The following is a 13,526-nucleotide window of genomic DNA, read 5'->3' as shown; positions in this document are numbered from 1 at the left end:
TTGAGGTTCATCGGAACGTGCACTAGCACGTAGCGGGCCGGTCCCACGCCGGAACAGAAAGGCCTAGCCTCTCCGCCAGATTGCCCGCCCGTTGCACTGCCCATAGTTGGGCTTCAAAATCGGGACTGCGTTGGGCAGCCTCCCACTTGGACGACGTAACGTCTTCCTCGCCCCGTAACATGGAGCACCGCCAGAGCATGTGATGTAAGTTGGATGTTAATAAATAAATAAATAAATAAATAAATAAATAAATAAATAAATAAATAAATAAATAAATAAATAAACGTTATCGAATATTATCTGGGCACTGAATAAGCGCAACTTCTCACCGTCCATCTTATATCAAGCACCATCGAGATCGATGGTGCACGAAATTTAGGTGAGACGCCCGCGACGCCAATGGTGGCACTAGTCAAGCCACGGTTGTGACACGGTGGTAGTTGCCAAGGCACAGCTCTATCTGATCAGCAGCAATTGTCTTGAGTGCTGCGTCGCGACAACCTGTCGCTGCAGCGTCTAGTTAGAACACCGTCCGAAGAGCCCAAGCTCAAACGTTAAATCTTCCGATGCTCGCGGGCAACTTTCTGTGGCGATGAAGGCAAGCGCTAGGGAGGCAAAGCGCGCACAAGTAAGAGCGCTCCTGAACAAAGTGCCACTTTCTCATTTGCGTCAGTTTAAGCGTCGAAAGAGTGTAGGATAGGGCAAAGTCAACCACTGGCTGTTAAATTTTACTCGTGTATCTCTGCTTTTTCTCTTCCGCATTTGGGTAATACTTTTCCCTTCACTGTCACAGGCTGTCGCGAACCTGCTATTTTTAGAGCTTCCTTAAGCCATTTCCGACAGTTAGCAGTTGGAAGGCATGTTTCTGTCGTGGCCGCTTATGTAACCTTATGGTGACCCTCTTTCTCTCTCTCTCTCTCTCCATATATATATATATATATATATATATATATATATATATATATATATATATATATATGAGAAATTACATTCCAGATGGTTGGTTTCCAACTCGGTTTCCCAAAGCGCTGAAGCCTGTCGCTCTAACGGTAGCCTTTATGCTCAAACCATAAGGTCTGATTCAAACAGCCATCAAACGCCACGGCACCGGCGCCCGCCATGAGACAGCCGCCTCTTCGTCGCTTTGTCCTCGAAACTTGCCCGCCGGTGACGTTAACAGCATCGGACAACGACGAGGGAACGATGGCGAAGACATTTCAACGAAGGAATATGTAGACGACGGAATGACGATGACTGTATAATCATGAAGGCTTCGCAACGATGGTGTGATGGCCCTAGATTGGTGACGATGGCATTATAGCGATGGAGTGGCAACGATGAATTACCGACGACGGCATAATGAGGAAAGCACAACGACGCTGTGGGGATGGTGAAGGAAAGGCGGCATAATGACGAAAGCATGAAGACCATGGATGACGGTGAAGGAGTGATGACGCTGGAGCGCGCTAGTAAACGCTACAGAAAAGCGTTACCCATTACAACAGCTCATTCAAAAGTGTAAATAAATATGAATGATTACAGGGACCAAGTACGGCCCCACGAAAGTATTGAGTAATTCCTAAAAAATAACCTATTCGTTTTACGTTCTTTTACCCCAACCTTTAAAACATTGCATCAACACAGGGAATAAAACAAGCTGGCCGGCCTCTTTCAGTACGTCTTAATTCTGCAGCGATAAACACGTTATTTATTTTCGTTAACGATTGCTCTTCAATATTGTCGCCAGTCATACATCTTCCCTAGATTTTATGGAAACACACGGGCAACAACATTGAAAACTCGCCCGACGTGCGCGCTGGAGGCAAGGGTGGTGCCTTAACGTAGAGCAGCAACTTGTAACAAAGGCCGTGATGCTCGCATCTAGTCATCTGTAAAGAACAACGGTTCATTGTTGCTGGGGCACCGAGAAGGCTCTTCCGGCAGATACCAATGAGAACCTGCAAAAAGTTGTCCGCGTGTGCGTATCTGGCATCAAATTCCGAAATGGCCATCGCCATCGAACCATAGTAGCGGCGGTTCGATTTGTGGGCGAACAACTGGTGGAGCGTTAAGCTGATGAACCCAACACCGAACTTTCGCGTTTACCTGTCTGGACGTGCACATCCTCGAGATTTTGCTGCGTGGCACATCCGCGCTCGTTCTACAGGTAGTCCCCGCCAAATTCAAGTTCTCAAAGCTGCGTCACCTGCTGCAGCTTGTCAGGCCAACAAAGTAACTGGTTACGCGTAATTGGTTACTGGAAAACGGAATTGATTCCAGAGAGCGTTACCGCGTATAATCGACCAATTCTAAAGCTAGAACTGCAATTGATTACAAGTAAATAATTACACGCAATTATGCGCAATTAATTATGCGCAATCGTTACTTATAAGTCTGCGCCAGAGTGACGACGAAGAAACGATGAAATCGGCATGGCGACAAAGCAATGACGACAGTGAAGAGAGCGCGACGAAGTGACAATGATGACGTAACAACGACGTCATGACGATGGCGGCATAATGACGAATGCATGACGGCGATAGAGCGATAATAACGCAGGGACGACGACGGAACGATGACAATGGCATGGCGATGGATGAATGACGGCAGAGAATCATGACGACGGGAACGAAGGCAGCGATACGACGACGATGGCGTGACAACAAAGGCACGTTTGTGCTAGAGCTCACGTCTATGCTCATGTAGATCACCTATCACCCAGCGCCTGCTCGCCTTGCAATACACGCAGTACTGGTTTGCACTGTACTCGAGGCCTGCCAATCGTGCAAGACAACAGCAACCAGCAGCCGGAACTCGGCAAGGGGCGAGGGGAGAGAGGCAAAGAAAGCTTCGTTTTAAAAGAAAAGATGGAGCGAGCCCTCCTTGTCTCTTAAAACGGCGTTGTGGCAACGAGGATGAAGACGTTCGCCATCTACTCATCGAGTGCCCCACACGCGCGGTGCACAGACAGGAGCTAGAACAAGAGCCACACTCCACTGATTCTCACGGACCTTTCTCACTTGAAAAATTGCTGGGCCCTTGGCCCTTTAAAGTAACAAATTGAAGACATTGAAGGATTGCAGGCACTCGAACATATTTTTCGAAGACACAGGCAGCCTTAATCAATGGTACAGATGTTGGAGTGAATAGCAGCACAATGTAACCACAACTTGGTTCCATTATTTGTATTTATGAGCATTGTATATTATGTTTGATACTCTTTTGCATTCTATGCTGAAGCTCACTTTTGATTGCCATATCTGCTCGTGTGAGTTATTTCACCAGTGTGTAACCCTCATCTATTCGTCTGTTTACACGCTCATCGCATAGTGCATCGCGCCCTCGTATGTGTGTGTGTGTGTGTATGTGGCTATTGATACGCGTACGTGTGTGAACTCAGCGTGGTGCTACTTTTATATTTATATGTTTGTGTATGCACAGAACTGTGCTGTGAATCGTTGAGCCTAGATGTTTCTTCTATGATCTTGTTTCTCTGCCTTTTCTAGATAAGTCTCTACGCTACAATAACTTTATTCACGCGTTCATGGGTACGAGAGTTGGCCTGCTTGTCAGTTGTTTGACTGCCGTTTGTCAGTTGCAGTAAGATACGCGTTGGTTACGACTGTATAAAGTCCAAGTTCACGGCAATTTGCTTAACTGGCACATATCGACAGCGTTTCGGCGCTTCTTGCAAAGAAGTTCCGAGTCCGATTAGGGCAACTTGCTGATAATGCCACTCTGAAGCTGTACACTTGCTTTGCTTCGAAGATGGCATCTTGTGGGAGAATGGAATCACGTTTTTTTTTTAAAGCGAATAACTTTATTTGGCTATTTCGCTGGTTTCCACCATGGGTGGTCGGAAGTTGGACTTACTTTCAGCGTCGATAAGCGGCGCCTATTGCAAAGGCCGCTCGCCTAACACAGTGGCAGGCATCGCTGGGCAGTATCGAAGATACGTGTATCTTAGATACCATCTTAGATACTCTTCGGGTATCTTGTATCTGTATGATGATACGTCTGGCAAGACGCGTATCAAGACGTGTATCTGTATTTCCGATACATGAAATAATTTATCGTGTATCTTGACACACAAGATACTGCTATCGCAGCGTCACCGTGGGAAACTATAAATGTTGGCTGTACGCGGGCGCTGAAGCTGATACTGCTGCCACTAAGCTACCTGAATAAAACTAAAGGCAGCAACATTCTTTTATGTTTCCGTCAGAGGCCACGAGCGAGGACAGGCGATGAGTTCTTCGCCCGTAGCATTTCCTACAATAATTACTAGAGGCAACTCTGGCGCTGAAATCGTTGGGCCACCATGGGAATGGTGGGAAGTACATGGATTCGTCTGATCTTCGTGCTTGTGAATTCAGGCGTTCTTGTGGATTCCTTTATTACGCCTTGTTCGCCTTCATTGTCGTAAATTTCGGAGCAATCTATACTTTTCTAAGTGCAGAAGACGCTGCGAACGCGCACAATCGCTACTAATCTCAGCGGTTCATCTTCTCCAGGTGGCCAAATCGGAACGCGCCAAACGTCTCAAGGCACAAAGACGTTACATGTCGCTTGTTGATGCATGCGTCCATGGCGTATTTGCGGTTCAGGGATGTCCATCGGGAACTTTAATATGTCGTGCCAGCAAAATCCTTGTTGACATGTTTTAACTTTTGTGTATTGTTTGTGTATGTCAAAGCCGGCAATAAAGAAAAAAAAGTGCGTGGCGTAATGGTTTCAACATCGGGCGTCTGTGCTACGCGTCCTGTGTTCGAATTTTGCCGTCGGACAATTTTAATAATGTGTGTTTAATTATTGATTAGACAATGCACTGTTGAAAATGACTGGTTTACAGAGTCAAGAGGCCGTTTGAAGCCAGAAAGACGACGTCTGGGCAAATCCATTCACTTCCCATAATTCCCATGCTGGCTCAACCGCTACCATTGTAGCTCCCTTAGACACTAGCGCCTCTCTTGTGGTTATCGTATGAAACTCTGAGGTGTGCACGTCCCTGTTGGTGAAGCAGAGTCACGTGGTGGAGCTCGCACCGTCACCGATAAAAACAAGCGCGCGAACGTAATCGCGCAGCCGGCCTTTTGTTTTCTTTTGTCTTTTGTTTTTAGTCGCGTCGGTGTCATGACACTCGCTCGTAGTCACCGTACTGGGCTGCGCATGTTCATGCATGCGGCGTCGTTCGCTCAAATTCTGATGCCGCTATATAGTGATTTTGTGGAGAAAAATGGAATCTAGGCGTGCCTGAAGCATACAGTAACAAAAATTCTGCTTAGGACTTAGTAAAACAGCGAAATCGAGTTCGCATTATAATAATGAAAATAAAAATGAAACGTTATAGATGTTAGGAAGAAGATTCGAGAAACATTATAATACGAAATACTCCGTTTTTTGTCTTGAACGTCCACATGAGCCGTTTAAGCTATTTTCCACAGGCACTGAATTTTCTACTGTCTGACCTTAACAGGTGAGTTGACAATACTTCATTTATAAATGTCATAGCTATTAGTGGTGCCGCCTGTATCGTGTTTCTACGTATTCACAGCGACTGTGTGATATGGAACCTCCGTTCTATTTTGCTTAGATATATTTTTTAGCTCACCCTTAAATTTTTAGCTCCTACAAATCACCAGGTAATAGGAGCTATAAGTGGCAGTAGTGCGAATATCGCCGGTATCCTGCGGCGCTTCTTGTCACTACAATACGTATGAAATGTATTTGGGCTACAGAAGTTTTCGCTTAGAAGAAAAATCGTAAGATTGCACGGTAATGAATATGTCGCTAACAAACGCTTTACGCCAACAGATAAGTAGAATGCCAAAGGTCACTGCAGCTTTGTGTGCTCTCCGTATACACAATGCTTCACAAAACATGTCGCTACCAGCGTTGTTGCTGCTGTACATCTGTCCGGTGATCCGCTGTTGCGTAAACGCTAATTTAAATTATAAGGATTTACGTTCCAAAACCACGATCCGATTAAGAGGCACGCCGTAGTGGGGAACTTCGAATGAATTCTAATCACCTGGGATTCTTTACCTTGCACACAAATCTAAGTACATGGGTGTCTTTGCATTTCGCCCCCATCGAATTGCGGCAGCCGTGGCCGGCATTCGATCCAGCGACCTCGTGCTTAGCAGCGCAACACCAAAGCCACTAAGCAGCGGCGGAGCGTTGCGTAAGCGGTAATGCGTTTACAGACAAGGTAGAACGTCACAGCGGTATTTGCGCCATCGTGCAGAGACTTCTTATTGACGTTGTTGTAGTCAAAATGGCGACCAGCTAGCTGTTCGGCAAGCAGAACAGCGACTCCCATCAATTAGAAAAGCGGCACGCAAAAACCACTGACAGCGCAGCGTATAAAGAGTTTTGTTGTTAAGCAGCTAAGGCAACCACAATAAATTGTTTCGGAATGAAAACGTTACACATTGAGCAAGAAAAAAAATTTGAGATACTAACAGGCATTTGATAAAACAAAGTTTGTCGGAGTTAAGAAATTTCTAAGCAAACATTTTTGTGCAGACGCGCTTGCTGCTTCATCATACAGATCTATAATAAGAAATTCGCGAATGTGTCGAAGTATGTTAAATGGAAAGTATTGTATCAGATACAATAATTGCGGTAGTATCTTGTACCTGTATCTCTAATACTTGTTGCCCGAGTGTCTTGTATGGTGTCATGGTTAACTGCAAAGTATCTTTGCCCAGCCCTGGTTGCAGGGCGCATTCGAAGTCAAACGGAATACGTTTTACAGCGAAGCTGTTTATGCAGACCATGTGCCGTCTTTGTCAAACTTCGCTGAAAAGGGGCCACGTGACCCAGCGGGAGAGGAAAAGAAGAGCTCCACAGGGGTAAAGGGGTTGGAGTGACCCCTTTCCCCCTGTGAGAATGCCATATTATACGCGAATCCTATAGGATTGTCACACGGCGCATTTTCGGCGATCGAGCCAGATCGGCATCGAATTTATCGACGATTGTTTCCACTTAGCCTCGATATAAACACATGTTATGCTGGAGGTTTGCGGCCAACAGTGCCCAGAGATTGAAATGCGATATTAGGAGCTCGTGAGACGTGATTTGGCGTGAGACTTGCACGCGAGAAAAAAAAAAAAAAGCACGGCAAAACACAAACAAACGACACGCGCAAGAAAGAGAGAAAAACTAGGAGAACTGAAAAAAAAAAAGCACTCTTGAAACATGCTTACCACGCAAAGCACGCAAAAGTGAGAATGAGGTGAACACATTGTGAAACAAAAGACCTACAATATAGACTGCTGGCGAAGTTTGAATTGCATGGTGTAACAATCGATGTAACTAACGCAGCTTCGATGTTAGACCATCTTCACGGACAGGAAGGGGCGGTGCATTCTTGAGACGCACCGGCTGTCCACCTATACTTCCCCTACAGATGCGCTGTTTAAAAGATATGTCCTCTGTTGACCCTTTTCTAGGAGAAGTTTGCTCTAGAGGAGCCAGATGGCGCTTTCGGCGGCGCGCCACGCTTTGCCTCATCGAAAGCGCAAGAAAACGAAATCATAACTGCTTTGACCCTGCTACTGTGCGATCAGCTGCCAGCAATGCTACTGGGTATTCGCTAACGCACTGTGCTTCAATCGCGCTGCAAAATATTGAACTATAGAGGGAAGACCTGTGCGGTAGTTGAGTGCAAAATAGTGACTGGCATATTAAGGAATTAGAATGTATCTGCGCGGCTGCAGCTGCTTAACGGCTGCCTGTCTTGCCGGCCCTTCGAGATGCAGGGCTTTCCACGAGGATAAATAAAATCCGCTTATCCGCGAGCGCTGTATCGCTAACACCCAAAGGAAGGACTTACGGCTGTGAACATAGGCAAGTAAGAGTGAGTACTGCTCGTTACAAAAGGGAGTAGTGCCATTTACTGGCATAGTAAGTTTATCGCAGGTTATCTACACATATCCACTCCTACTCACGCGCAGGCTTAGGGCCACTTTATTGCCAACGTATCAAGAATAAGGGAATGGGCGCACACTTGAACCAATGCGCCTGAACACGAGTGACGGCGACTACAACGACAGCAGACGAATGATCGAAGCTTAACGTTGCGTGTCGGTCCACAGACTAAGCGAGTGGTTAGCGATAATGCGTCTTGGCTAGAAGCTGTTGGAAACTACATTTAATCTACGTGCGAAGGGTTGTGCGCAGCAATAGCAAACCCATCGCAACTGGGCACAACTGCGAGCAATTCGGAAGAACATAAACAATCAGATAATGACCGCACTGAGGAACTTCACTGAGCCAGGAAGATGACAAGGCGCTGCTTGAATTTGTGCAATTTTTTAGCCGAATAAAGAACGAAAAGCAAAACACACTGATCTTGATTAAATTAATAAGCGGAAAGTTCGAACAACTTGGAATACAATTCCAGCGCTGCTTTAGTAGACGCACCTAATACGCTGCTCGAGTCCTTTGGACAAAGCGTAAGGAGCTCTGAAAGCGCTTACATGTCCCCAAAGCTGTGGCCACAGCTTCTTGTCGTCCGCACAGTCACCGTCTACGATATCCGTCAAAACAGAGGTTTATTGAGCCGCACCGGCGTCATGCGCGTGCATTGTAAACACGGAAGTCAAGGAGGCAGCTGAGGCAAGCAATGGACGCGTCAGCACGTGATCGAACATGGCGGCGCCCACGGTATCGCCGTGAGAAGGGTCTACAGAATTAAGCAATAAAAACAACAGTCTACATGAACAAATAATCTTTCATGAGTCGCCCATGATTCGTGAAGCATATTTCATCGCAAAATTGAACAGAACACAAAGAGAAGGCGCTGACACTACCAACGCTGGACTGCGACATTCAGTCGCAGTCTAGCGTTATTAGCGCTAGACTGCGCTAATTATTAAGCGTTATTATGCGCAAGACTACGCATAACTCATAACTTAAGACGCATCTATTTAACCTAACCTAACCTAATCTAACCTAACCGTTGCAGTTGTAGTCGAAAAATGCAAAGCAATGCAAAGCGTTATTAGTGTCAGCGCCGGCCAAGTCTGGCATGCTTGGCCTATAATTGTTTGGCCTGAGGCACCTCTTACGCTGTTAGCGCGGGTGTTAGACATGACGTGTCTTTTAGACATGTTAGACGTGTTAGTTCATGAACTCGCTGTCACGGAGAAAGGCACTGAACAGGCCTAGAACTCCTTTTCTGATTATACTTTTTTTTGTTATGTTTGATTTGGCACTGCTAACATGGGGTTGTTCTTTTTTTTTTAAACCACGCAGCGTAATTAGAAGTCGCTTGTGGCAGATAGCGTCGTTTTAGTCTTTGAACCGGGTTACTCGATTAGGTGGACGTTACACAATTTCACGAGAAATCTATATGCATGTTCAGCTAGTGAAAACAAAATTTCTAATTATGTTTTAATTAATTACCTTACGGCACATATCGTAATTAACGAATTACAGCCGGCGAGTTCGCAAAACATATCCAATTAGAGCTGATTCTGAGGACGGCTACATCAGACCGGCCTGCAGTAATACCTGCACTTTTGTTCAATTAAATTTTTTAGGCAACATGCTGTCGTATGCACTGAAGCACAAAATTAAACAGGGTGCCCATGTATTTCTGCGCACACTTTGGGAATGAATATCTCGAAGCTTTTGTCATCCTAAAAGCTTGTTGCAAGTGGATACACCTTTCGAACTCGTCGGCTGTAATTCGTAAATTGCATTATTTGCCGTACACTAAATATTGCAAAACATAATTAGTGAACTTTTGGTAATTAGTCAACTATGCATTTCTATTTCTTCTGACAATAACGACCGCTTCTTTGATCAAGCTAAAGGACTCGAATTATGCTTTCTGGCGCAGGCGGTTTCTGAAAATTCTGCATAGTCTAAAAAAGCACCCGGTATACCACGAATCCAGCAATTAACACTCCCTTCAGACTGACTTAGTTACAATGCTACATGGACTGACATGCCTGACATTCCCAAGACCCGAACCACGACACAGTGTAGAACAGTGTAAAAGTTCAGTGCAATGACAAGGGCACGGTGTGAAGCACCTCTTGCAAACTCCTGTGACACCCCTTTCCTGATATCATCAAATGACACCCTGTGTCATGATGCCCTAACATCTATCACGAAATGCTGTGGCACTGTTTACAGCGTTACAGTATTACTTGACAGTGTAGTGTGCAACGGCACAGTGTAACAGCATTAGTTACAACCCAATGACACATCATCGCCGATATTCTGTATCACGGTGCTCTAACAATAACCATGACATCCTGCGGCACAATGCATGAAATCATGCGCTCATGTAAGATCGCGCGGTCACCAAAATATTAGGATAAGGTGGTTAAGGGGGTTGGCACGACAGCATCTCCACACAGAAAAGTGGCTTCTATCTTTTGTATTAAAGGTATGCAACATAATTTAACGAAACGTGCCTAGAGGTTGTGTGTCGATGCTGTATCTTCCCGCGAAAAATAAAATAAACTTAGTACAGTATATACAGCAGTCGAATGACGGGCAGAAGGCAGCAGGTGCTCGCGGAGGGAGCTGTGTAGTGTTGAGCATAGGTTGAGTTCGGATCGTACAGAGTAGGTGTGGTGTATGAACTTATGAAGAGCCGTATTCTTGTAGCACGCAAGTGGGGCCGACCGGAAGGTTTGTTAGCACTAGGCTAGGGGAGCATAAAAGCTCGTTGACGGGGACACTACATAAACACCTCGCCATGCACTGTCAAGATTGCGGATGTGTTCCTATTTTGGAAAACACAAGGATCGCCTGCAGGCAGAGGGAAATATTAATGCGTGTAATAGCAGAGGCGTATAGAGTAATCGCTTATGGCGACATGCATTATGCGACTGCGAAGTGGCCTTTTTGAAAGGTTGATGAGGCACCTAGTGAAACAATTTTGGTTCTGAAGTTGTGCCATCTGATGAAAACCCTTGGCATCAGATATCTGAATGTAGGCTGTGTGTGCGCCGGCACGGGTTGCAAGGAACGAAGTGGCATACTTAAACTACTCTTTACGTGTAATAAATTCCGTTGACAGTCTACACATGCCCTGTGTTCTTTCGTCTGTCCGTGTCTAAAAGTGGTGCTGTAAAGCATGGACCGGTACCAATTTTCCCACTTGGATATCCTATAAACAAATGTAAGAGATTACAGTCTAATGTAACAGTGTCGTGCACGGCGGCACAGTGTAGTAGCACTAGTTAACAATTCCGCATGATATCTCATCCACGACATGCACCGTAACCTCATTCACGGCATCCTTCGGCGCAGTCTACTACGACGGGCGCACAAGGGCGAGGACACGTCTAAAACACTCACGCTCTTGTTCTTGTTGTACTCCGTGAGGTTGTTGGCGTAGTTCCAGTCGGCGACGACCACCCTGTTCCACATTTCAGTGATGAGGTAGTTCGCGTAGCAGGCGTACATCTTCGCCATGTCTTCGTCCTCGTTGTCCCCCTCCACGGGTTGCCTGGCAGCTGCGCGGGCCGTGGGCGCGGCCGCGGCGAGGACCAGGCACGCGAGCCATGGCCACATCCATCGAGGCGGTGGAGTCATCTCTCAAGGGGTCTCGGCGGCGGCGGCTGTGATTCCGCCTGTCCGAAAACCGATACAGCGCGCGCCCACTTTATAGCCCACCGAGCGCGGTCCCTTCCGGCCGGCTGCGTGGAAGGGAGCTCGACCTTCAACCGGTTCCTCCTTGGTTCATTCGCCCCCCGAGTTCGGCCTCTCTGTTCCGTTCTCCGGATGCAAAGTGTGGGTGCTGAGGAAAAAAAAGAGACAGCAGAGCAGACCGACAGGGACGGGAAGCTGTCCGGCGAATGCGCTGCTGTGTGGTTGTCCAGATGAAAAGAAAAAGAAGTTGGAAACGGCCGATAGCGGCTCTGTGCACCACGGCGTGTATTTTTGGTAGGCTGCTCGTCTCTACGGAGCAGAGGAAGGGGTCGTATCCTCTGCTTGTCCGAATGCAAGGAGACAGAGCGTTTGTCTTCATTTACTAGTATCGGTCTATGCGTTGCTATGCCCTGGTATCATACAAAATGTGGACGTGCTCAGCAAGGTGCGCTGCAGTGACCATAGGATGGTAAGAACTCGAATTAGCCTAGACCTGAGGAGGGAACGGAAGAAACTGGTACATAAGAAGCCGATCAATGTGTTAGCGGTAAGAGGGAAAATAGAGGAATTCCAGATCAAGCTACAGAACAGGTATTCGGCTTTAACTCAGGAAGAGGAACTTAGTGTTGAAGCAATGAAGGACAATCTTGTGGGCATCATTAAGGAGTGTGCAATAGAAGTGGGTGGTAACTCCGTTAGACAGGATACCAGTAAGCTATCGCAGGAGACGAAATATCTGATCAAGAAACGCCAATGTATGAAAGCCTCTAACCCTACAGCTAGAATAGAACTGGCAGAACTTTCGAAGTTAATCAACAAGCGTAAGACAGCTGACATAAGGAAGTATAATATGGATAGAATTGAACATGCTCTCAGGAACGGAGGAAGCCTAAAAACAGTGAGGAAGAAACTAGGAATTGGCAAGAATCAGATGTATGCGTTAAGAGACAAAGCCGGCAATATCATTACTAATATGGATGAGATAGTTCAAGTGGCTGAGGAGTTCTATATAGATTTATACAGTACCAGTGGCACCCACGACGATAATGGAAGAGAAAATAGTCTAGAGGAATTCGAAATCCCAAAGGTAACGCCGGAAGAAGTAAAGAAAGCCTTGGGAGATATGCAAAGGGGGAAGGCAGCTGGGGAGGATCAGGTAACAGCAGATTTGTTGAAGGATGGTGGGCAGATTGTTCTAGAGAAACTGGCCACCCTGTATACGCAATGCCTCATGACCTCGAGCGTACCGGAATCTTGGAAGAACGCTAACATAATCCTAATACATAAGAAAGGGGGCGCCAATGACTTGAAAAATTATAGACCGATCAGCTTACTTTCCGTTGCCTACAAAGTATTTACTAAGGTAATAGCAAATAGAATCAGGGGCACCTTAGACTTCCGTCAACTAAAGGACCAGGCAGGATTCCGTAAAGGCTACTCAACAACAGACCATATTCACACTATCAATCAGGTGATAGAGAAATGTGCGAAATATAACCAACCCTTATGTATAGCTTTCATTGATTACGAGAAAGCGTTTGATTCTGTCGAAACCTCAGCAGTCATGGAGGCATTGCGGAATCAGGGTATAGACGAGCCGTAGGTAAATAGACTGAAAGATATCTATAGCGGCTACACAGCCACCGTAGTCCTCCATAAAGAAAGCAACAAAATCCCAATAAAGAAAGGCGTCAGACAGGGAGATACGATCTCTCCAATGCTATTCACAGCATGTTTACAGGAGGTATTCAGAGACCTGGAGTGGGAAGAATTGGGGATAAAAGTTGATGGAGAATACCTTAGCAACTTGAGATTCGCTCATGATATTGCCTTGCTTAGTAACTCAGGAGACCAATTGCGATGCATGCTCACTGACCTGGAGAGGCAAAGCAGAAGAGTGGGTC

The 13,526-nt window shown here is 46.1% G+C and overlaps 1 protein-coding gene across 1 annotated transcript in view; it reads right to left on the bottom strand.

Moving 5' to 3' along the window:
• The window catches only part of LOC126530341 (angiotensin-converting enzyme-like), a 179,329-nt gene extending 167,693 nt beyond the window's left edge, over positions 1–11,636 (bottom strand). The window contains exon 1 of the mRNA XM_055070249.1: positions 11,329–11,636. Coding sequence (XP_054926224.1) covers positions 11,329–11,565 — 237 coding nt within the window. The 5' untranslated portion in view covers positions 11,566–11,636. The remainder of the gene's footprint in view (positions 1–11,328) is intronic.
• Between the last annotated feature and the right edge of the window lie 1,890 nt (positions 11,637–13,526).

The sequence above is a fragment of the Dermacentor andersoni genome, chromosome 5 (assembly GCF_023375885.2).
Source record: "Dermacentor andersoni chromosome 5, qqDerAnde1_hic_scaffold, whole genome shotgun sequence".
Classification (NCBI taxonomy): Eukaryota; Metazoa; Arthropoda; class Arachnida; order Ixodida; family Ixodidae; genus Dermacentor; species Dermacentor andersoni.
The sequence above is the reverse complement of the archived record's forward strand: the minus strand, read 5'-3'. Positions and strand labels throughout refer to the sequence as shown.